Source organism: Mirounga angustirostris, unplaced genomic scaffold (assembly GCF_029215605.1).
Source record: "Mirounga angustirostris isolate CCGP_5_RB_7025 unplaced genomic scaffold, mMirAng1.0.hap1 SCAF_16, whole genome shotgun sequence".
Classification (NCBI taxonomy): domain Eukaryota; kingdom Metazoa; phylum Chordata; class Mammalia; order Carnivora; family Phocidae; genus Mirounga; species Mirounga angustirostris.
Genome location: NW_026991724.1, coordinates 11,891,363 through 11,915,664, shown reverse-complemented (window position 1 = coordinate 11,915,664; position 24,302 = coordinate 11,891,363). Strand labels below are relative to the sequence as shown.

Sequence of the window (24,302 nt, the reverse complement as noted above, 5' to 3'; positions counted from 1 at the left end):
ACCCTCCCACTGGGGTTTGTCTGCTGAAGGCCACCTCAGGGTCCAAGGCCAGCTTGAATCTCTTCGCTGGGGGGTGCCTGTTCATCTTCAGTAGCCAGATAACACAGTCCCCAAACACTCACCTCCCATCTTGGCCCAGAAGAAACATGCAGCTGTTGCTGGAGCCCTAGAGACCCCAGGGGTCTGGCCTGGGCCCAGAACCCAGGGCCTGGGCAAAACTCCCAGGGGATGGATTGCCCGCTCAGGCCAGGACAGGCTTACCTTTGCTGGTGGCTTCGTCCCCTCCCAGCTGCGTGCGTCCATAGATGGGGGCACCTGATAGATGTCATGCCCTGTCCCGGCAGCAGGTGGCACCTGGTAAATGTCCTGGGCGGGGCTGCCAGGCCCTGGGGGCACCTGGTAAAGGTCTGGGGCTGGGCTGGGAAAAGGGTGATGGGGCATCTGCTTCGAGAATGTAGATGTCTGCTTCGCTGGGGGAGACTGGAACTGTGGGCTGGGCCCAGGGGCTTGGTAGAGGCCTTGCTGAGTCTTGCTGGGGGTGGGCACCAGGTAGACGCTATCGGGCTGGGGCTGGTATGTGGCAGGAAGCATGGGCGTGTACTGGGCAGCCGGGGCGTGGAGGCCAGGCTGGGGCTGGGCCGAGGTGGCGGGTGGGCTGGGTCCGGGTCCTGCTGGCTTCTTGTCGTGCATGCCCACCAGGATCTTAAGGCGATTTCCAGGCACTATGCCTTGGCGCCCATGCAGTGAGCAGAGCCACCAGCCATCCAGGCCCTGTGTGTCCCGCTCCAGCACGGTCATGATGTCGCCCTTGCGGAAGGAGAGCTCATCCGGGGACTCGGCCACGTTGTCATAAAGGGCTTTGGCCAGCACATTCTGGGGAGAGAGGACACAGAGGGGCATAAGCATGTATGCCAGGGGCTCGGCAGGTACCCAGCTGCCACCCAAGGCAACTCGTCTTGGCACTGAGAAAGGAAAGGTTTGAGGAGATCCTGGAACCTCTGCCCCTATTTGCTCCCGGCAGAGAGGTCCAGCTGATCCTGGCATTTTTCAAATAGGCCTGACAGTTCCTCAAAATCCTCCCGACTGCAGCCACCACCTATAGTCCAGGATGGCACTCAACATACTCTTGGAAACCCCTCCAAAGTCACGCTACAACGCCGACCAACACTGGGGAGGACAGCAATAATGACAATAATGACCAGCACGTTCTGGGAAGCAAACAGGATGCACACCCTCCCTGCTCCAACTCCACGGCCCTGCAGCCCGCCAACCAAGAGGAAAACACGGGAGTGTGCGGAGGGGACCTGCAGGGACAAAGTGGTCATCATCTGCAGGCCACATGAGCATCTACGTAATAATTCCAACAAACCAGAAACAGCAACTGATGAGAAAGAAATACAGAAAAGCCCACACAACAGCAACAACAAGCTACTAGTTACCCAGGAATTAATCAAGCAAAGACAGCAAGAGACCTCAGAGCAAAAAATGTGTACGTTCTGCCAAAAGGCTCAGGGAAAAACCTGAATAAAAGAGAAAACATACCAAGTTCACGGTGGGATGACTAAGCACTATAAAAGGCCAATTCGCCCAAGCTTACTTAATAAGTTACAATTATAACAAAAATGCCAGCAGGAGATTTTTATTTTTTTAAGGAATTTGACCAAAGAAAAAGAATCCTTCGAGAATAAATGGAGAAATAGAGGTCCACGAATTAGCAGGTCAGTTCTGAAAATGAAATGCAAAGGGGCACGCTCTTTTTAGGCTGCGAGGATGTGCCAGGATTCTGGATCGGCGCGCGCGCCCGGGACCAGTGCCCCAGCACAGGGCTGGCGGATGGCCCGGCGGATGGCAGAAGCCCCGGCGGCGACCAGACGGCAGCACCCCAGGGCAGCTGGGAAGGCCAGCGCTGCTTCACGGGTGGCGTTAGGAAACTCACTCACCGTACGAGGAAAAATCAATCTGCACACTCGCCTCACCTTATAAACAAAGGACAATTAAAGACCCAAGGGTGAAAGATACAACTCTAGCTCTAACAAAAGAAAAAACTGGGGAGAATATCTTCGCGACCTCGAAGTGGGAAAAAATTATGAAATACAACTCTAAAAACAAAGACCGCAAAAGCACAAAACCTAAGGTTAACAACAAGGACAAACAGACGGATTCAACCTCACCAAAGTGGAATGGTTTCTACTGGAGAGGGAATAACACAAAGCTGACAGGGTAACGGGTCACCAAATGACAAGAGCGGAATGAATCCAGAATCTGGAGCGTTCTACAGATCAGCAAGGCAAAGACAAGACACCAACAGAAAACCAACAAAATACGAACAGCGTGCTGCCTGGAGGGGAAAGGACTGGCCAAGAGCACTACGAAGGCTGCTCAGGGTTCCAGCCAGCATGTGAGGCCACATCCGTGACTCTGCTCTGGGCTCCAGCAGGTGTCCGGGATCTGGCGCGGAAGGCCGGCCACACCGTCCTGAGTAACAAACCCAGAACCCTTTATGTAAACATTATAAACGTCCACGAAACAACCCTACGTATAATTTCCCAGACACTTACCCCAGGACAGACTGCACACGTGACACTGCCAGCATGGGTACTTCTGGAAAAGGGACAGGCGGCAGGAGTCAATGAGGAAATACAGCAAACCAAGAAAGGGTCTCATTCGGACAGTGGAGGGCCGAAGACGAGCAGCACCCTCCCCCGGCCCTACCTTTACCCTGTCATTCTGCTGCTAATTCTCCCAGCCACCCAAGAAGCAGGCACTGCTCTGGGGCTCTGTTAGGCAGCAAGCCCTCCCGGAGAGGGACATGAGCTCCACGTGGCCCTGGTAGAGCCTACACTGCGAAGCGGCCTGCGTGGGACCTGGGGACGGCCTTGGGGGGAGACTGGGGTAGAGGCAGGAGGTCCCCAGCACCAAGCTGGCAGGCCCAGAACCTCACTGGCCCTGGTGTCTCAGTTCTCAGTTTCTGCCCTGCTGCTCCCCTCAGGCAGGTGCCAGGACCAGGCTGGACCCAGAGATACCACAGAGGGTCCCCAGCACAGGGATGAGAGGAGACCAGGGCTGCTTTGGCCTCCCAGGGAGGGAGGAATGGGGATCACCTGGAGTCCATTTCTCCAGAGCCACTCAGAGCCTCCAGACCCAGAAAGAGCCAGATGCTGAAGCTGGGAACCAAGAGGGGCCAGGCTGGGGGGAGAAGCCAGGCCAGGTGGGCAGCTCACAGAGAGCACAGAAGGCAGGTTCACCCCGGCCCCACGGTGAGCACCGGGGCAGAGGCCCTCGGAACCGCTAGCTGCTGCGACACTCTGCCCACGCCATGACTATGATGGTTATATACGCACCGAAGCATGGATCATGCCTCCATAAACTGTCACTTGAACTTAAAAAAAAAAAAAAAAAAAAAATGGAGAGAGGATAAGAATAACAGTGTGAATGTCTGGGACAACGGGGGATGCTTTCTCTTCCTGTTTTTCAGAATTTCTCAGTTTGTATTTAATGAGCACTTCTTGGCTTGGGGTTTGAAAAAAATACATATCCTGAAAAAGTACAGTGGACTACCTCCTAGGCTCCAAGGCAGGATGGAACAGGGGAGGCTGAAGCAGGTCCTGAGGCCGTAGCCCCAGGAGGAGTGGGCAGGGGCAGGGGCTGTCCTGCAGCCCAGGGGGGCCCAGGGGCCCCATCCCCAGGCTGCCTGCAAGAAAGGCAAGTTTCCCAAATATGGTCTGCAGCCTGCCTGAGGGAATCACATCCCGTCAGGGGGCGGGACACCCGGCCCACCCTCCCCCTGTGACCCCAGAACACAGAGCCACCCCAACGGGTCCCCCCCCAAGCCCCTGCCCTGGTGACCACAGGAAGTGCCAGCAGAGTGAGTCACAGGAAAATTCCCCTCCAGCCCAGTCAGAGGGGGCGGGGTGCAGACGGAGGGGACTGCCCCTCAGAGGCCCCTCACCTCTCAGGAGGACAGCCCAGGGAAGGCTGGCAGATGGGCCTTGGCCAGGCCCTGCCAGGCAGTGCCGCGCTCAGGAAAGCTGGAAGGCTCTGCAGCGGGCAAGGTCCAGTGGGGAAGAGGGAAGGAGGGAGAGGATCTGTCCAGGCCCAGGAGAGCTACTGGGGCCTCCTGCGCCCCGGGTGGCCAGCCCCCACCCCCTTGGCGTGAGCTCACAGAGCGGTCAAGGCCAACAAGGGCTGCAACTGTATAGTCTGCGGCGGCTGGAGCCAGGCTGGGAAGCACCTCTTGGGCTGGGCACGTGGCACAGAGCGCCTGGCACCGAGAGCTCCTCCGTCTGCATCAGCGGGTGCCCCGACCCGGAGCCCCAGAGGCAGCCTCTCCACAGCCCAGCACCTGAGTCCTAGGCACTGCTAGTGCCGGGGTGCTCCGGCTGGCCGAGCACCCCAGCTTTGGGCCTCTAGGCCTCCCCAGCTGTTCCCGAGACACGTTCCTCCTCGCTCCCCCACCCTTCGGATTCACTCAGCAGCAGCTAAAACCAGTCCTGAGTCTGGCTCTCCCTCTACTGCTGGGTGACTCTGGGCAAGTCCCTGAGCCTCTCTGAATATCCAGATCCCCCATGCTAACAGTCTGGTTTCACAGGACTGTTCCTTTGTTCCACAAAAGGTTTGCCCGGCTCCCGCTCTCTGCCAGGTGCTGGGCCAGGCTCTGCCAAGACGGTACAGGCCTAGCGTGTCCAGGCCCCTGCCTGCATGGGGCTTACGTTCAAAGGCAGCAAAGAGCCAACGATTTGTTAGGGCAGGGGGGAAAACCAGGGCACCTAAAATAATGTGGGACAGGGCCACTGCATACAGGGCGGTCAGAGATGACGTCCCCAAAGAGGTGACATTTCAGATGACTCGTGAAGACTGGAAACCAGGCACCATGACACCGGCTAGGGAAGAGCGCGCAGGCAGAGGATGGGCATGAGCCAAGGCCCCAGGGGAGGAAGAGGCTGGAGGGAGACAGGGCTGTGGCCCTGGAGTGGCAGGCAGGCCGCAGCCAGTCACACTGCAGGAGGCTCTGGGACAGCGCCTGACAGCTCAGTAAATGTCATGGAATGGTGGTGCCCCATGGCAGGGCAAAGCCTACATATAGCACCTGAGCATTTCTGCTCTGGACACACTCCCCAGGACCCAGTGTCTCGCCCCAGCATGGAAGAGGGGCCGGCCCCCCAGAGCCTGGGCCAATCAGGTGCTTCCCCCCACCTCGTAAGGGGGCACAGCTGTGACCTCTAGAGGGGCACACCGCCAGGGTGCCATCACAGTCTGGGCAGACACTACCAGCCCTCTGTGCCCAAGGGACCACAGACAGTGCTACTGACCTACCCCAGGGTTCTGGCAACCTCATTCCTGCCTCAGGAAACCTTCCACTGTGCCCTACTCCTCCAGGAACGTTCCCATGCCCCTCCTTGGGCACGCACTCCCTGTCACCCCCAACTCGAAGTGCTGACCAAAACGTCTTGTTGCTGCCTACTTCGTGCCCTCTGACCCAGGTGCCCAGGATGGTGGGGTGGGGGCTGCGTCCTTCAGCATGGAACCCTCAGGCACACGAGCTCAGAGCCTGGCCCTCCGTGGGCAGGCTTAGGCAGAAATCCCCCATGCAGATGATGGTATTCTAGCCTCCCTGGGAGCAGCCAGGAAGACCATGTGGGGCTCACTCACCCCAGAGGGAAGGGGAGAAGAGAACCCCCAGCCTGATGCCAACACTCCCCAGGCAGTGACCTGACAGCCAGGCCTGCTTAGAACAACACCCTGGTTGTTGCACACGGGAGCCTACAGGTCCACCCCACAGGCCCTGCCTGGCTCTCAGAATAGCCCTCATTGTGTCCTCGGGCCCTGTGGGCACCAGACCCACCCGGGCCGGGTGGGCTCTCAGACATGGAGTCGCTGGGCCTTGGCCACAGGCGGGCACATGTCTGGAGGACGGCAGCAGCCATCGGACGGCTTTGTGGGTCTCTTCCTTGGCTTCGCCAGTGCCTTGGGGAACGCTGGATACGCTCTCGGTACCCCCAAACCCTGACTCTGCAGGAAGGCGTGAGCTGGTGGCTGGGACTGGTGAGGAGAGACAAGACTGGCAGGTTCACAGTAATAGCAATAATGACACACTGTCAGGAGCAGGCTCTTTTGCATACTCAGTCCTCCCTTTTAGCCTTATGAGACACTCGGATTACTTCCACCTTACAGACAGGGAAACCCTTGACTTGCTAGGGACACAGTCGGCAAGCAGCAGAGGCAGACCTGCGCCCTATGACAAAGCAGAGCCAGATAGCTCCCGGGGGGATGCTTAGGTTCCTGGAAGCCAGGAGCGGAACTCAGGCCTTTTCCTCCACCCGTGTCCCTCAGCCCCCGCCCCCCCCCCCCCCACACCCCAGCCCCAAGCATAGAGCTTTACACACAGTAGTCACTTGGGGAACACTAGTTCCCTTCATACCCAGAACCGTCTCACACTTGGGCCAAGATTATTTCTGGGGCATTCTGTTTGCTTGTCCCAAGGAGCCCCCAGTGGCTAATGGACAGAGGCCCAACGCACGTGTGTGTGAATGGCAGTCTGCATCCACAACCTCTACTCACTGGTGCCCTGGGAATCCCCCTGGAAAAGCAGCAACCAGGGGCCCAGTGGTCAGGGTCCTGACCATCCCCTCCCACTCTGAGGGCAGTCTCTTCCCTTCCCAGAAGTCCCCACACCCTCATCCTTGGTGGAACTCTGTCCCAGCCAGCCTTATCATCACTCCCCTAATACACCCAGGAACAAGTGAGTAGCCAGGGTCCGGGCTCCAGTCCTCAGTGTTCGACCAGCAAGGAGCAAAACCGTGGGCAAGCCTCTATTCCAGAGCCATCCCCAGGGGAGCGCGGCTCCTGCCCTACCCACCTCAGGAGTGCCTGAGGCTCAGAGGACAGAGCTGGGACCGTGCGCGGGTCCTCAGCCCCGTCTGCCGCTCAGCACCTACCTAGAGGGCAGGGCTGCTGAAGGAAGGACCGGAAACCCACGAGTGCTGGCCACACCAGCAGCTCCCTCACACAAACACGAGCCGGGCCGAGCCTTGGCTGCAGCAGCAAGAGCAGATGCCTCTGTGTGCCGGGCCAGCTCTGGGCTGGAAGCAGGACCCTGCCCCTGGGAGGCCGGGCAGAGAAGGAAAGGCAGCATGGGCAGGGCCCTCCCACCGGAGTACACAGCACGGGCAGCCCCTCACACACCTCAGACGGCAGCAAGCAAGCTGGAGTCAGAGCCCTGTATCCTGCAACCCACTCCAACTGCTAGCAGCTTGGGAACGGTCCCCGACCCCTTTAGAACCCTCACCACTGCCACCCAGCCCAGGCAAGTGACCCAGGATGGCAGAACCCAGACCTGCGCACTTGACTTCCCATTACTCTCCTTCTCTGCTCCTGGGGCCTTGCTGGGAGGACTCAGGATTCTTGAGTGGGCTGGCAGGTTCACTACTGGGATTTAGTCTCTCGCAGAGGGCTCCACATGAGGCAGACCTTTACTTCGGGGACCACACCAGCCCTAGATATGTCATCGTGGAGGGGAAGAGGCAGAAGGAACAGCCCCAGCAGGGATAGGAGGGACCCCAGTTTCTCTACCTTGACACCTAAAGCCCCCTGCAGCTCTGCCACTCTCAAGTCCTGAATGGTAACTCGCAGCAACCCTTAACCACCTCAGCAGGAATGGAGGGGGAAACAATGGTACAAAAGTGGGGTTCTCACTCAAATAAAAGTACCAAATCCCTGATTTCTGGGATGCACAGTAGAGATGACGGTCTGAGATGGGGCCCGGCCATCCAGGCCAGTAACTCACTCCTTACTTAGAAGTGGAAGGAATCAGGGCAGCAAGACAGAAGAGCCAGGGCCTCTCTCCCGGGCCCAAGGGCCGAGCCCCACCCCCTTCCCTGAAGGGAGACCACCCGTTAGCCCCTTATTTGGGGGCCCTGAGGGCCCAGCGAAAGAGAAGTTTGCCCAGTGTCTCTGCTGGAGAATGATCCCTATCTCCCCGGCCCTACACCTTGCCCTCCAAATGCGACTCCAACAGTGTCCCTCACCCCTCCGAGAAGCCTCCCGGGGAGCACACCTGGCCTCTGGTTCGGGCTGCCCCAATTGTCTGTGGGCTCCTGGGAGGAGGGGGAGGGAGTTTTCCAGGCCCACGAGCACAGGGTGATGCGAACTCCTGGAACAATGGATGCCACGAGGGGACCACAAAAGCGCCGTCCTGGACCCAGAAGGACCCCACCAAGCTGGCCGCCAGTAGAGCAGGGCAGCACCCCAAGGCCCAGAGCACCCCCAATCTGGGGGGAAGGGGGCCAGAGCACACTTGAGGCAGAGCATGGCGCTGTACCAGGAGACTAAGTTCTGAATTCAATCCCGTGTGAACAAGTACCTGTCCCTCTCTGTGCCTCGGTCTCCCTATCTGTACGACAACAGGGAGAGCAGCTGTCTCAGGGGCCTTTCCTTCTCAGGATGCCCGAGTGGCACTGACCTTACTTCGATCCCCTGCCCAGGCCTGAGGGGATGGTCCTAGCAGCCCGAAGCCCTCACACCCTGGCTCAGCACAAACTGTAATGGCCAGAGGCTCCAGGTCTCCTCCTGGAATCAAGGGTGACTGTCCCAGCAGAACCTGGCACTGCCCTGCCTCCACCCAGTTCCCACAGGGCCCCTTCGTTGCCCGGGGCAGGCGGGTAGTGGGTGCTGCTGCCAGGAGGGCATGCCAACAAGCTCCTCCCAAGCACCCAGCACACACCTGCTCTTCTAGGCCCATCAGCCCTGCCACCCTGGGACCTCACAACATCAGCTCTCCAGCCAGGAGAGGAACTGGGCACAGGACGTGTCCCTCGGCCCAGAAGGATGAGGAACATGTCCCAGCCTGGCTGAAATCTGCAGAAGAGTCACGGCAAACCGGGAGAGTGCCTCCCAGCCTAGACCCTCATGGTTGGGTAGGGAAAAAGAAGCTCCATGTCCTCAAGACAAGTGAGCCACCACCCCCAGTCTGGGATCCAAGACCCCCAAATCTCCCCAGGCACTAAGTGGCCCATGGACCCCAAGCACCCCAGCCCTCAGCAAGTCTCAACTTCTCCGACTCCTTCAATACTGCTCTGAGCTATGCCTCCCGCAGCACTGAGGGGCTGGGCACTCTGGGGGACCCCCCGAGTGGCGGCCCCGCTCCTCCCCCCAGCTCCCCGCGCTGGGACCTCGAACGCTGGGACCCAGGGTCACGGTGCAGCCCTGGACTCCCGCCGCCAAGATCCGGCTCCTACCTCAGTATTTGCAACCAGGGTAGGTAAAGGCGGAAAAGCGCCTGCCCCCAGGCCTGGAATCCAGCGCAGACAGGCCGGGGGTGGTGAATCATTAACAGACCGAGGATTGGCTCCCCAGCAGCACCAACACCTCCTCGGTCACCACGCACTTGTTCGCTCAACCCCTAGCCTGGGGGCGGGGAGGGGCAGCTCCCCACTCCAAAACACACACAAGGACCAAGGATGGACCACCACCCCGCGTCCTGGAAATCCACGCCTCCTGGAAGTTCACGGTCCAAGGAATCTCGGACCTGTCCCTATAGCTGAGGAAACTGAGGCTCGGAGACGGGTCTCGCAGGCCCAAGGTCACCCAGCAGGCGGCGGCCCGCAGGGGGAGAGCGGGACTCTGGCCAGCAACTTTCCCGGATCCAGGAACTTTCCTGCCGGCGAGCGGCCCCTGAGTCCCGCCCTTCTAACCGCCCAGTGGGCACACAGGCTCTGGGATCCTCCGCAGTCCTCGCCTCCGGGTGCCCCCGCCACGGCGGGAGAGGGGTTCTAGGCGGCCCCGCGGAGGCTCCAGCGGCCGGCGGTTCCCAGGACCCGCAGGTCCGGCAGGAAATGCCACTCACTTAACTCTTTCAAGCTAGGGACCGCCCAGCCTGCCCCGGGACCGCCTCAAAGCCGGTACGCGGACGCCGGCCGGCGCTCGCAGGAGCACGGACCCCGCCCGCGCTCCCGGACCCGGGCCGCGTCGGCCGCACTCACCAGGTAGTTCATCGTGTCCGGCCGGCCTGGGGCCCCGCCTCCCCGCGGGGGCGCACAACAAGCTGCCCGCGCCGCGCGCTCTCGGGGCTCCGAGAAGGCCGCAGCCGCCCGGGTCCCGGTGTGGGTCCGACCGCTTCAGCCACCACGCTTGCGGCCGCCACCACCGCCCAGAGAAGGTCCCACCTCGCTCCGCCCGCCGCCGCAGCCGCAGCCGCCGCCGGCGCGGCCCGGCCGGCCCAGCCCGGCTCCCAGCATGCCCGGCCGCGCGCGCCCATTGGCCAGTGTGGCTCCCCATGCAAATGAGCCGCCGGCCGGCCCTGGGGGCGCGGGCGCGCACCGCCCAGTGGGACCGCCCCTAACCACCCCCTTCCCCCGGCACCAGGCTCAAGCTACCAGCCTTCGAGGCTGGCACGGAGGACATTACCTTTTCTTCAAATGCACGTCCCCCGCCCTCCATCAAGGACGAGAATGCGTCCCTCCTCAAGGACTAAACAAATGCCCCCTCTTCTGGGAAGACTGCCGGGATTACCCCCCTCCAACATGCGCGGCTGCAGTCCCATGCAGCCCCCAAAACGCTAGGCTCAAGTCGACTTCTGCCTTCACCGCCCACCAAACCCTGGGCATTACACACGTGTCCATAGGGCCGTCTGATCCGGATCTGAATCTAGAAATAACAGGGAAGGGGCATAGAATAGCTGGTAGAAAACTCAAAACGACCACCTCACCAATTCTGGTCAGGCCTACCCTGAAAGCCCCAGGAAATTAAGACTCAAGGCAGGGGGGCTGGGAACTCCAACAGGTCCCATAATCCAAGAGGCACAGAGCCGCAGGGCTCACCCTGTTCCACCAGACATGGCTGAGGCTCTGGCCTATCCAGGGTCAAGGGGCTCACCATCTCCCACCTTCTCCACTGAATTGAACCAAGCGACCCTGAAGCGTCCCCCCACAATGGTCTCAGTTCTGCCCTAGAAGCTCTGCTCCCACCCCAATCCCTCAGTCAGTCCTGTCCAGGCCTAACACCATGCCCAACAACATGGGGGTGGGAGGTTGCCAGGAATGAGAGGGAAGGAAGAAGCACCACAGGGAAACTGAGTGGAGAGCATCTTGATTCTGGGGAGCCCCCCTCCCCAGGCTGCAGGTCAGTGACCCTCACCCCACACAGCACAATCAGGGTGTGTCAGAGTCCCTGAGCATGTCCAGGGTTGCACAATGGTCTGTAGAGATGTCTAGGATAGAAGGTGCTCCAGAACCAGACTGTGCAGTGCCTTATCTCCAGGATCCTCAGCTACCATCCTGGACCACTTGCTGAGCTTACAGACACCATCAGGCAGCTCACAGTGCCAGGGAAGCAGTGGTCAGACCTGGCTGTGCCCTGCAGGGAACCCTAGGCATGGCCTATAAAATATATACAAACCCAAGGCGCACCCACAGCTGCCCCTACACCTGAAGCACCTACCTGACACCCAGGGCTCAGCTGACTCAGCCGCTGGCCAGGTGTGCCACCTCAGCCCTCTCCCATCTATAAAACGAAGGGGTGGGGCTAGGGGCCCCTGGATACCTTGTTAAAAACCACATTCCTTGGGGCACCTAGCTAGCTCAGTCAGTAGAGCATGCAACTCTTAATCTCGGGGTTGCGAGTTCGAGCCCCACATTGGGTGTAGAGATTACTTAAAATATTATTTTTTTTTAAATCAGATTCCTAGTTCTCCCCCCTTCAGAAAAACTCACAGGGACCCACTAGACAGAACTCCTGGCCTGGAGGGAGGGGGAAGCAAGGAGCAGCGGGATTTGTGACCCAGAGTCTTCAAGAAGGAATGGGGCAACTAGCTGCCACCCTATGCTCTCCTCAAGACTGGTCCCCTCATCACTCTTAAACTGCCCACTTCCCCACAAGCGGAGCCTGCGGTCAGGGAAACAATACCTAAGGCATCCCCTCCTGCTGTTCCCAATGTCTCTGCCCCAAAGTCAGGCATGGAGCTGTGGGCCCAGCCCCTCCTAAACCCTGACCCTGTCCTTGGCCCAGCTAGCACTGGAGGTTCCAAGGAAGCAGATTGGAACCAGCTGGGCAACGCGTGAGAATGTGTCTGTGCTGGATGCTAGAGGGAGTCCTTAGGTTTTCCGGGGTCTCCACTCAGGGGAGACCAGGCTTTCACAGCCAAGCAGAACCCTGCCTGCCGGGCCCCAGGCAGGTCTCTGCAGGGGTGGGCAGGGACACAAAAGGCCTGGCCCTCAGCGGGCTGGCCCTACTCCATCCTAGCTGGCCTTGGGAGAGAGGAGGCGGCCGGCTGGGACCAAGGGAACAGGAGACCCTCCCGACTCTGGCTCTGGATTAAAGCAGCGCTGGAGGCGGGGTTGCTGGTGTGGGCGGGGAGGCGGGGGAGGGGAACCCCGCTCAAGTGGAGGCATTTCAAAAATTTGCTCCTTTTCCACTTAAACTCCCTCCCACTCCCCAAGCCTGTGCCTCCCAGAATGGCATTTCCGCTTTGTAATCAAGGCCCTAGGATCTGTGCCCCACTGTGATGGAAGGGGGGTAATTCGAAGGGGAGAGGAATGCCCCCTCCCAGGCCTGCAGGTAGATGGGTAGGGGAGGGGTACCCATTGGGCAGGCTCTGGCTGGGGTGTATGGAGAAGCAGACCCTCAGTGCCAAGAAGCTCTGGCAGTGATAGAGCCCCCAGGACAACCCCCATGCTGGCCCTGGACCTAGGGCTCTATGACCATGTGCTCACTTCATGCCCACAGTGATCCTACAAAACACACTTCATGATTAGCCCCACTCTCCTGATGAAGAGGTTGAGACCCAGTTTACTGCCCCTTGCCCCATCCTATAGGCTCCCAGCCACAAAAGGATCAGAGCTGGTGGCCAGGGAAGGGAGGATGGGGCTGCTAGACAGGTGGGGCTCCAGGACAGGGCAGGAAGGGAATGAAGGAGCAGGGGCACTAGGGCTCAGAAAGCCAAAGAAGCTGTGGCACTCAGAGACCCCAAAGGACAAGCAGCTGAGACACAAGCACCGCCCCAAACACAAATGAGTTCAGAACTGGGGCCCAGTACCACCACTCCAACACGGAGTGCAGGGCAACGTGAGGGCCATGAGGATGAGCCTGGAGAAGGCGGAGAAGGTGCTGCTGGCTGGAGGCAGCCTGGCATCTCCTGCCCGGCAGAGGACTCACAGCTCACAGGCTGGAAGGGGGATGTCACCAATCCTCCCCTGGGTCCCAGAGGAGCAGTCTCTAGGAAACATGGTGGGACGAGCACATGGGGACACTGGTTTCCCACCTGTCCATTAAAGTGTCCACTGGGGTGGGGGCTGCTGCTGATCCCAGACCCTAAATGGGGAGGAGAGCTCGGGACCCAGCTCCCACTCTCTGGGCTTTTTGGGTCTTCTTCAGGTCAGACCCGCCGCACAAAGAACTATTCTTGCTTTAGGGCCAACAGTGTCTGTTGCAGAGTTTGTAACAGCAAACAAAAGGGGGGCCCAACCGAGAGGCCCAACTGTAGGGGACTGGTTAGACAAGCATGGCTCTCCATGGAATATTGTGCAGCTATTAAGGTGGCCGTGTTCAAAGGCCAAAATCATGCAAGAAAATGCTTGTGACGATGGGAAGTGACAAGAGTAGGCCAAAACGGCTGGCGCAGTGTGACTGCAGGCTGCCCTTTCCCAGCAGCGCGAGAGGGTGGCTGGATGGGTCAGCGGATGGCCAGCTCTGGGAGCGGCAGCAGGAAAGGATTTCCTGAGGCCGGAGGTGAGTGCTGCCCGCCCTGGGGACAGGAAGAAATGATGTCGCTGGAGGGCCACGGGGTGTTGACGCCAGCCCTCTGGGCTGGCCGCTCAAAACCAGCCTGAGAGCTGAAGCCAGCCTGTGGATGACCCAGGCAAGACGTGAGTCCAGCCGCATCCAGAACCACTGCCACACGTAGGCTGGACGCCCCGCACACTGGCCGTCAGAACCCCATTCCCTAGAGGCCCAGAGAGGGGACGTGCTGTGCCCAGGTCACACCACCAGGAACTGAGCTATGACTGCAGCCTGCCTGCCCAGTGAGCCAGGTGTGTCCCCACGGGAAAGCACTCCAGGTGACCCCCAATAGTGCAGAGCATGTCCTCTTAGGGTGATGCTGCAGCTGCCGGACATAAGGAGCTTTCCCATTTTCCCTTGCTCTCTGAGGATGGAGTGACCAGTGGCCAACGGGGCAGTTCATTCATCCATGATGAGTCTGACTGTGGGAAGGTGGGCGGGCCCACCAGCCTGGAGCCAAATCTCAGCCTGCCATCCTCTTCTACCTCCCCGCAGGCTAGTGCCTGGAGACCTGGGTCCCCTGGGGCGGGGGGGACTGCCAGGTGCAGGGACACAGCCAGTGAGGGCAGAGGGCTGACTGGCCTCCCAGATCCAGGCCTGGCTCCCAGCAATTGCAATGTTCCCCCCGCCCCCCAGCTCCCTCCCCTACCTGCTCTGGCTCTTTCAAGGACTGGGAACTGGAAGGAACTGAATACTCTTCTAATTCTTTTCTTGTTGCTTTTCTAATTGGAAAATTAAAGAGCAGCTGAGGCACCTCGAGGTGCCGGCTTCGGAGAGGAGCAGAGCCCCAGGCTGGCTCACAGCAGGCCCCAGGCTGGAGCTGGTGAACGTGGCTGGGCCCTGGAGCACTTCCCAGAGGCTCTCTGCCACACCCCAGGGCGCTGACTCCGGGTGGCCCCAGTCCCCTTTCTCCTCTGCACCCCTTCATACCCATCTCCCTCAGAGACTACCTCTCCCGATGGGATCCCCTTGGGTGCTGGCAGGTGGGTGGAAGCTTGGACCAACAACCAGGCCCCCCATGTGTGTAAGGAGAAGGTTAAGGCCTAGGTGCACTTGCCCTCTCTGCTAGTGAACACCTCTCCCTGCATCCTCACCACCCCACCTCCCCAACACTACCCAGGGGAGGAATGCAGAAGAGGCTGCAGAAGAAATGGGGGCAGGCGGAGAGAGGAGCAAGGTCCTGGCTGGGGGTGGGGGATGAAGACATGTCCCTGTCCCCAGAGAAAAAGCTTAGCTGCTGGTGGCTGCCCAGCCCTGGCTGACAGCCTGGGCCGGCAGGGACAAGGGTGCGATCAAGAAGCCACCCCAGCTAGCCATCTGCTCGCGCCTCTCCCCATAGCAACCAGCCCCAGCCTAGCAGGGCAATTGGAGGGGGATGACTTCAAATGCCATCTGCCACCCCCCCCCAAGCCTCCTTCCGCAGGGACACAGGTGCTCACACCCACAGAGACCCAGGAGGGGCAGACAACGTGGCCCGGCCACTTGGCTGGGGTAGGTGGGCAGGGAGAGGCATGAGGGGCAGTGGAGTCACAGGAGGGGACCCTGGGGCTCTGGGGGCAGCAGGGTGAGAGCACAGGAAGGAGCCGCTGCCTCCCTCTCCTTGGACAGCCCTGTTGGGGCATCCTACTCACCCTGCTCCGGCCCACAGAGGAAGGCTCCAGGGGCCGCAGGACGCCCAGAGCCCGGTCCTCACTCAGCTGGAAGCCACAGGCACAAGGGCAGAGACTGTTAATGACTCCAGCTGGCGTCACCATACCTTTCGGAGCCTTGGCCGGTGCGCGTGCTCAGTGTAAGGACAGCAGCAGGCCCGCCCACCACCGGCCAGGAGACCGTGGCCGACAAAGGCACCCTGGTGTCAGCAGCACGCCCATGCACCTGCCGGTCACACAGCAGCCGCACCTGGCCTGGCACTGGGGGGCAATCCCTTGGGCACTCCACTAAGCCCTCCCAACTCTCCCAGCCCCTGCTCGGGGCCCCCGAGCTTCCCTGAGCCCCTGAACCACAAGAGGAACAAAACCTGCTCTGACACCCTCGGGCAAAACCTCCCTGCGAAGCCCTGTTGCCCCTATCTCTAGCAGCCGAGGCTGGGGGCTGGGGGCGCTGGCCGTGTGGGGAGGGGCCGGTTACGGGGTTTCTCACTACCCACATTACAGTGTGCCAGTCATTCCTTCAGCACCTATCACCACCAGGACACAGCTGCCATGAAAACGGGTCCTGGGGGGGTGAGGGGGGCGCAGCACAAACACAGACACGGACCGTCTGTGGGGACGAGAGCTCGGGAGGAGAATGCAGCAGACCACAGGCGATGGCAGGGGCTAATTCATACAAGGTGCTGGGGTGGGGGGTCCTCTCTGAAGAGGTGGCATTTAAGCAGATGAGCGAATCTCCTACCAGGCTCATTATGTAGAAAAATAACGGTAAAGATTAGTAAAAATAGCAAAGGCTCGCCAACTCCTTCCGTGTGCAGTGCCCTGGATGCAGGGAATGGTTCTCACGCAACCTCCCCCCCCTTCCTTGAGTGGGCAGGGGGTGTCCACCAGACTGGGCTCCCCAGAGTTAAAGCGGAGCAGCCCAGAGTATCTGCCCAGGGCGGTGTCTCGGGACAAAGAGTGAGCCCAGGAATCTGTCCAGACCGGAGAGGGTGCAGCGATGGGGGCAGCATACAGGTAAGGCTCCATACTCTCCTCCCTCCTGCTCTTTAGAGGTGTCTCCCTGCCAGGACCTCTGGAATGGACTGGATAAACACAGTTGACTGCAAAACCTAAGACACTTCACCTCTCGAGCAACCTAGAAAGAGGGAACACAAACCCCAGGTACCTGGGCAGGGCTGAATAGAAGGGTGTGTGGTCACACCACTTCCTGAACAAGATGTAACTCGGGGGGACCCAGGATCTGGAAGCGCAGACAACTCTTTGGGCATGCCTCAAGGCGCACGTGCTTGGATATCGGGTCTTTTTTTTTTTTTAAAGATTTTATTTATTTATTCATGAGAGAGAGAGAGAGAGGCAGAGGCAGAGGGAGAAGCAGGCTCCCCACGGAGCAGGGAGCCCGATGCGGGACTCGATCCCAGGACCCTGGGATCATGACCTGAGCTGAAGGCAGACGCTTAACTGACTGAGCCACCCAGGCGTCCCTGGATATCGGGTCTTATAAAATACTGAAATGGACTATTATGCCAACAATGCCAGGGTTCCAGTACCTAAAAATACACAGCGTACAAAACCAGAGACAGATATCCATCAGCAAGAGAAGGGCTAAGTACATAATTTCATATTCATAAATAGAACACTACTCAACATGGCAGAGGAAAAAGAACTCTTGATACACACTGAACGGATGAAAGTCTCAAAACTGTTACGCTGAATGAAAGAAGCCAGGCCTCAAAGAGCACATCGCTATATGCTTCCGCTTACAGTAAGCTCAAGAACAGAGGCTGCATCAGTGCAGCATCCGACTCTTGGTTTGGGTCTCAAGTCATGAGGTCAGCGTCATGCGGCCCAGCCCCGCTGGGCTCTGCTCAGCTAAGGGTCTGCTTGGGATTCTCTCTCCCTCTGCCCGTCCCCCAACATGCTCGTGCTAGTGTGTTCTAAGATAAATAAACTAAGCCACAATGCAAGAAATCAGAATGCTGGCCACCTTACAGAGGGTTGGAGACAGGTGACTGCAAAAGGGACACTTTCAAACTTTCTGAGATGATGGAGATGTATCTTGATTTGATTGATGGTGACATGGGGTCTGCATTAGTCAAAACTCATCTAACATCTGTCCATTTCAATAGATGTAAAATTCCTTAATAAAAAGAGTCTCACTGGTAAAAATAAAACAAAGCATAGAGGAAAAAATACATGGAATTAAGAATACAAAAATAGGTATTGCAATCCTAAACCCACCGTGTTACCCTTTTTGCCCTGGCTGTCAGGGAGCTTAAAGTTATGTATGTCTACCTTCCCCATACATTACATAGTTCTGGATCTTTTGATGATCCCAGACTATTTGTGTCTTTCACTATAATCTGCTTCAAATCCTTCTTGGAACTTGGAGGAGTTTAAATAATAAATTTAGATGACTGAAAAGCCCCCTCAGCCTCTAATCTTCTTTAGAGAAGGGATTAATTTTAGAGCTGCAACTTGTGACCATCAATCTGGCCAGAGCAGGCATCCAACACCACCTCTACCACAGTTCCCAACCTGTCCCCAGCCATTTTTCTTTTCTTGAAGAGAGGGAGAAAATGGCCTGGCAAACAGTGACTAAGAGTAAACCAAAGAAACAATGGGGTTTGACCAGGATGAAATCAAAGCAGGCAGCTGTGACAAAGCCCAAGTCAAAGGCTGGGGAGGTGAAGGTGACCCAGTGGTGAAAGTGACCCACTGACATGGGGGGGTGGGGGAAGAGGGGCAGGATCCCAGGCACCCCTGACCTAGGGAACACAGCCTCATGCCTGGAGGTGGGAAGTGGGGGCTCAGTGGGTGCTGCCTTTGTGGCCCACTTGCCTCACTCACGGGCTTGAGCACCCCCTAAAAGTGCCTCCTTCTTGTAGACGGGCTATTCCCTTACTGAGCAGGCTGCTGCAGATCATACCTGAGGACAGACTGCAGGGCCCCAGGGCTTCCACTGCCTGCAATTCTGTACCCACTCCTGGGGGCACTCAGTGCAGGGCATGTCCACCTGGCCTGGAGCACGGTGGGCCAGCTGGTGGCCCTAATGGAGGCCACTGTATGTCGGTGGGGTGAGGACAAGTACCTGCCCATCCAAAGCTCAAGAGGCAGGGGTCCTGTTGGCAAGGTGGGGCAGGCGAGGGTCTAGGGTCATCCTATGCTAAGGCCTTAGCGGGAAACACACTAACCATCAAGAAAGGGCCACTGGGGGAAGATTGGGCAGGCCACGGAGAGCTGATCACCCCGCCCCAAGTCAGGAGTGGGTCTCGGCCACTGCACCAGCCAGTGCTGCAGGATAAAGATCATAACCTCAACCAAAGGAGCTGCTATGACTTATTAGCCTCTTACTAAGAGCATTCTGCAACCCTTGCCAAGTTCTCACAAAACTCCACAAGTTAGTGCTGTTAACCTCCCTGTAATACAGATGGGGAGACAGGCTCAGAGAGATTCAGTAACAGCTCAAGGTGTAGACTAGCCAGCATGATTCATTCTAGAGCCCTTGCTCTCAACTCACCAAAAGTCCTCCCCATCCTGAAGCAGCCTCTCTGGGAAGCCCCACTCAGCCTCCAACCAGGCTTCCAGGACAGCAGCTGAGATGCCAGGCTCTCTGCATGGGGACCCGGCTGTCTGTCCGCGGGGGTTCCTCTGCACTCCCCGTGCCACATACTCAGCAGGCAGCCTGGGCAAGCTAGGGCAATGAGGCAGACAGGAGCCAAGCAGGCCTGAGACCTACCCCGAGGAAGCCTGCGGCCTGGTGAGGGAGCCTGACAGCAACCAAATAACCCCAGCAATAAACACACAATCACAGATGCGAGCCCCCGAGGGCTGTGCAGAATGGTGCCCTCTGCCTGAGCACTTGAAGGTGAGCACGGGTGAGCAGGAGTGACCTGGTGAGCAAGGCAGTGGCCGGAGATCACTTCCTGCAGAGGGAGGGCCAGGCAGAGCCAAGGCCAGGTGGGAGGAGGGGCAAGCCAGGTGCTTTGGAGCCCGAGCAGAGGACTTTGGACTAGGACCTTGCCTCTCCCCACTGTCTTCTTCTGAGCCCGTTACATCGGGCCTCAGCCGTCCACAGCCTGGAGCGGTGAGCCCAGCAGTGAGCCCAGGGCCTAGAGCCTCCTGGCTTCCTGGCCAGCTGTCCCATCACAGCGCCGACTGGCATAGAACCAGCCACCCCTGGTTCCTGGGATCGCTGGTGGAGGTGCAACCAGGTGCCACACCTGGTCCACTGATCTCCACCAACCACGGCTGGGGCCTCACGGGGCTAGACCCACCCTGCCGCAGAGCCGGCGCAAGCTGCCTGGCCTCTCCGAGTCCCAGCTGCCTTATCTCCCCAGGGTACCGAAGGGGTTACACAAACTCATACTTGAAAAGCCACAAGCAGAGGGTCAGGCTCTCAGCAGCCTTGGCCTCTGTGGACAGCTCAACAGGCTGCAGCCCCCACAATTAGAGAGGCCATGCAGGATGACGCTCACTTTCCGGCTCTGCATCCTGCCAGACCGGGCTCCCGCCCCGACTTCGTCTCTCAGTGGCCATGCAACCTGGCAAGACACAGGTCCTCCGCGAGCCTGTGAAGCCCAGAGCCCAGCTCCTAGCACACACATCAGCGCCTTCACTCCTTGAAAGGACCCACCGTCAATCAGTAAAGGAGCAGAGGAAAAGATAGTAATAATTTTAAAAAGGAAAATAAAAAATTAATTAAATTAAAATGAATAAATAAAAAGGAGCAGAGAGGCTAGCAGGGTAGGGTCCATTTCACAGACAGGAAACGAGTGGCAGGAACAGACATCAGGGGACTTCTCCACAAGCTGGAAGCTGGCCTCCTGCCTGACAGCGCATCTTGCCGCTCCTAAACATGAATCATGCCAATGCCCACCAGGGGCCTCAGGGGGGTGGCACGGCGGGTTTCCTTTCAAATGCTCCCTGCCTGACTGGAGGGAAGAGACAGGCCTGGGGTGCCAGAAGGCCATGCCCAAGAAGAAGGCCAATGTCAGGGAACGGCCAGGAAGTAAATCTCCAGGTGCTATGTGAGCACCTCCCTCAGCTCAGGCAAGAAGAAGGAGCAACTGAGCAGAGCCTCGGGATGACTCTCTGGGCCCCAGAGCCCATGAGGGTCAAATACCTGAGTGAGATCAGCTAATCCCCGCAAAGGACCCCACTCTAGCTCAACCTGGCCCATCACAACCTCTTCTCTCCCTGCCACCACCTCCCATTCCATTTGGAAGCATCTTGTAATTTCTATGGGCCAAAGTGCCTGCGTCAGCCCCATCCAGGAAAAGATTGCCCAAATGAACGGGTATGCTTAAAACCGAAACACATCCGTGAGCACCACATGGGCAGTCACCACTCTGGGTTCCAAGAGCAGGGCTTAAGGAGGCAGCTCGGCCTGGAAGCCTCCGAGGGGCCTCACCACTCACAAGCACAGGAAAGCAATTTTCAGAACATTTCACAGCAGCTCCAAAAATGAACCTCTCCTCCCAGCCCCATCAGCTCATATACTGCCCAAGGTCCCAGGAGAGAGCTGGGGTACTCTGACAGCCCAGCCACCAGGGGCAGATGGTGAGGCCTCTGTCCACCCCCAGCAGAACCCCCGAGGGCCGCGGCTGTAGGCCGGAGTGTGGGGAGTGACTTGGAGCTATAGCAGTGGAGGGGACCCACCGTGCAGACCACGGCTCCAGGTCTTTACACAGGCGTCCACAGCAGTGCCTAAGTCAGACCCACCCCCCTGCCATACCTCTCTCCTTACAGTCGGGACCACTGAGGTACAGAGCCCAGGAAGGCTGCCCAAAGTCCTGTAAGACAAGAGGTCTGGCTGCCACCCTAACTCTAGGTCCAGACCTCTGCTGTGACTGTGGACAACCACACCAAATCAAGCCCAGACCTCGCAAACTGAGACCCACCCAACTTGTGATGTGGCCTGAGTCACATTCCCCATTCACTACTGCCCTAAAGCCCCAGGCCCTCAAGCAGGCTCAGATGGTCCACTTCCCCTCCAGCCAGGGCCCACAGGGTCAGGGCAGGTCCCTTGATGCCCTGGGCCAGAAAAGATCCAGAGCTTTGCAGGACAGCAGAGCAGGAGAGAAGACAGGCATTTTCTGTCTTCTTTCTATCTTTCTAAAGATGAGGCAGTTATGCTCTGAACCCGAACACGCAGGTGGGGGTGAGCGGTGGGGGGGGGGGGGGTGGAGTTCACCTCAGCATAGTCTGGAAGCCGTACTTTTTTCATCTGTAACTCTGCATTACCGCTCTGGAGGCGGCAGGAGCTGAGGTCTCTGATTCCATAATAACAACGCTCTGCACTTAACACAGCACCTTCTGTAATCTCCACACACTCCACGGTGGTTCATTAAGAGACCATTGCTCTGCCAGGAAGCCCCCACTGTCTGCTTCACCCTAAGAATGGGGCTAGGAGTGAGGCGCAGTCCCAGGAAGGCGGTCAGGTGGGCAGGCACTCCGGCCCACTGCCCCTTCCTGTCAGAGGGAAAAGACCCTAAGTCAGCAGAGAAACAATGGCTGAAAGCCACAGATGGCCCAGCCTTCGATGGCGCCCCTTCCGGGTAGGACGCAGGATGTGGGCACCTACCTCAGTCTGTCCATCTGTAAAGAGGGCTGGGGCCTGCACCTGAGGCCTGGTGACTGGGGGTGGCCAGGATCACCTGCCACCCTTAGGAGGCGCCCCGATGCCTCCAGATGCAGGCCTAAGTGTGGAGCCATGATGGCCTGGGAGCTGGCTAAGCCTGCCTGGCTGGGCCAGGAGGAGGTGGTGACAGGCGAGAAGAGAAGCCCCCATGGCTAGGAGGGAGGAAAGGGCCGGTCCGGCACCCAGAGGAAAACTTCCCGGGAAAGTGAGCGCATCAGCCTTCCTGGGGCTTGGCACAGATCCGCACTCCGCCAGGCCGTCCTGGGGGTGGGCTGTCCCGGGAGAGACACACCCCCGGCCCCAGGCCTGGCCATCGCGGGGACGTCCCTGGAGCACAACGGGGCAGATACCCCAGGTGGTTTCCTGGGGGCAGCACAGACCTACCCCCTTCACCCGGCCCAGCCATCCTGGAGGGGGCCTCCCGGCGAGCGACACAGACCTCTCCCCACTAGGCCTGGCCATCCCGGTGGGGGGAGGGGGTTCCGCGGGACAGCACGGACTCTGGCCTGGCCCGGCCGTCCCAGGGGTTTCCCGGGGCCAACAAAGGCCCCTGCCAAGCCTCCCGTCCTAGGGGGGTCCCGGAGGGGACAGCACGGAACCCAGGCCGAGCCGGCTCCTGTGAGAGGGTGCACAGAAAGGCAGGGGCAGAGAAGCCGCCCCCACGCTAAACCCCATTCATGCCCAGCCCGGGAAGGCCCAGGTGGGGTGACCTCCGCCCCCAGCCCGGAGCCCCCCACGGCATTAGGCCTGCAGCGGGCGGCGCGAGGTCTCAGGCCCGGCCGGGGGCGGCAGACCCGGGGTCCCGGCCGGCGGGCGGTACTCACCGGCACGGACATCTTGGCCTCCGCTCCCGGGCCCCGGGCGGGCAGCGGCGCCGGCAGGCTGGGGGCTCCGGTCCGCCGCGCCGCTCAGAGCCCCCCGCGCGGGGTCCCGGCGCTCTCGGGGTTCCCCGCCGGCTCCTGCGCGCTCCCGGCGGCCGGACTGTCCGGCGGCTCCAGCCCGCGCCGCGCATGCGCCGCGCCGCCCCTCCCCCTCCCGTCTCCTCCCCGGGGGCTGCGTTAAAGGCGAGGACCCCGGACCACGGCATTTTTCTGTCGGCCCAACGCGGCGAGGAGGCTCGGTCTCCACCCTTTACCCAACCTTCAAGGGCCACCTCGAGTCGCACCATCTCCTGTTCTCCCACCGGGTTCTGGAGACCAGAGCCCCCACCCCCCACGTTGCCCAAGCCCACGATGCTGGGCGCCTGCCCTGTGGTCTGGCGGGGCTCCCAGTCCCTGTGTCTGAAGGCGATTGCAGGTCAGTCTCGCAGGGCTCCTAGAAACCCTCCCCGCTCCTCCCGCTGAAAGCCCAGAGACCCGGGCACCCCCACGCTACGCTACCCAGACCTCCTCCGCCCGCTCTGCCCTCCCCCGCGGCCCCTCCCTCGGTGGTGGGGAGCTTCCGACTGCCTGGGAACAGCCTAGCGCATTGTCGGGTCATCCGACAAATAGAGCTGACAGGTAGAGCTGGACTGGCTTTTAGGGAGGATCCTGCCTCCCTGTAACCCCCACTCAAGGGCCACCCACAGCCAGGCCACCCAGAGCCAAGGGCCAGCCCTTAGACGCTGGAAGACGGGCCTTCGCGGCCCCAGCCTTTCTTCCCCAAGGTTAAACATCCCCAATTTCTTCAGCTGTTCCACATCTGCCATGGTGTCCACAGATAGCGGGCCCATACCTGTGCGCCCTAATTTCCCACCCCCTGCCAGGTGGGCCTTGCTCTTCTCTTGTTACATTTAATAAACTGAGGCTCTGAAATCCCTCAGCAACCAGAAGGCAGAACCAGGAGTCTGACCACTCTGGTCTGCCACTCATCATATACAGCCTGTCCCTCTTCCCTCTGTTTCCCAGAGAAAGGGCTGCTACCACCCAGTAAGGATGAGTGAGCACCTAGACCAAGGTTCCGGGGCTGGGTCAGTCCAGGGAGATCAGCACCACTGCCCCCCCCTCCCCCACCCCTCCATGGAGGAAAGGTAGAGCTGGCTCCATGAAGCTGGCTGGCAGCAAATGTGGTTCATGGCAGGACCTGGGGGACAGAGCTCCAGCCCTCTAAGACATCTGTAGGGGCAAGCGCCCAGGGCTACAGGTTCTTTCATCCGCCAGGTGTGCAGTGCCAGGAGTCCTAAGGTCATTGAACAGAGGGGAGGAAGTACGGGTGAGGTGAGCTTTCTCGGAGACTTAGATCCGGCCCCAGCTCCCCAGGCC

General features: G+C 59.4%; 1 protein-coding gene and 1 long non-coding RNA gene across 16 annotated transcripts in view; one reads left to right on the top strand and one right to left on the bottom strand.

The window, feature by feature from the left end:
* BCAR1 (BCAR1 scaffold protein, Cas family member) overlaps nucleotides 1-24,302 on the bottom strand; it is a 40,663-nt gene that overhangs the window by 13,295 nt on the left and 3,066 nt on the right. The window contains exons 1-3 of one of the 14 annotated variants that reach the window (XM_064581463.1): nucleotides 22,887-23,230; nucleotides 2,559-2,601; nucleotides 262-873 (exon numbers count right to left, since the gene is read on the bottom strand). In XM_064581463.1, coding sequence (XP_064437533.1) covers nucleotides 262-873; nucleotides 2,559-2,601; nucleotides 22,887-23,230 — 999 coding nt within the window. Of the gene's footprint in view, nucleotides 1-261; nucleotides 874-2,558; nucleotides 2,602-3,101; nucleotides 3,128-3,341; nucleotides 3,365-6,935; nucleotides 7,148-9,233; nucleotides 9,788-9,977; nucleotides 10,220-21,615; nucleotides 21,664-22,005; nucleotides 22,267-22,886; nucleotides 23,231-24,302 lie in introns of those variants that run through there. The other 13 variants (XM_064581465.1, XM_064581471.1, XM_064581466.1 and 10 more) reach the window with 13 other exon arrangements.
* The window catches only part of LOC123855262 (uncharacterized), a 32,062-nt gene continuing 30,983 nt past the window's right edge, over nucleotides 23,224-24,302 (top strand). For both annotated transcript variants that reach the window (XR_006793493.3, XR_010408248.1), the window contains exon 1: nucleotides 23,224-23,358. This is a non-coding gene — a long non-coding RNA (uncharacterized LOC123855262). The remainder of the gene's footprint in view (nucleotides 23,359-24,302) is intronic.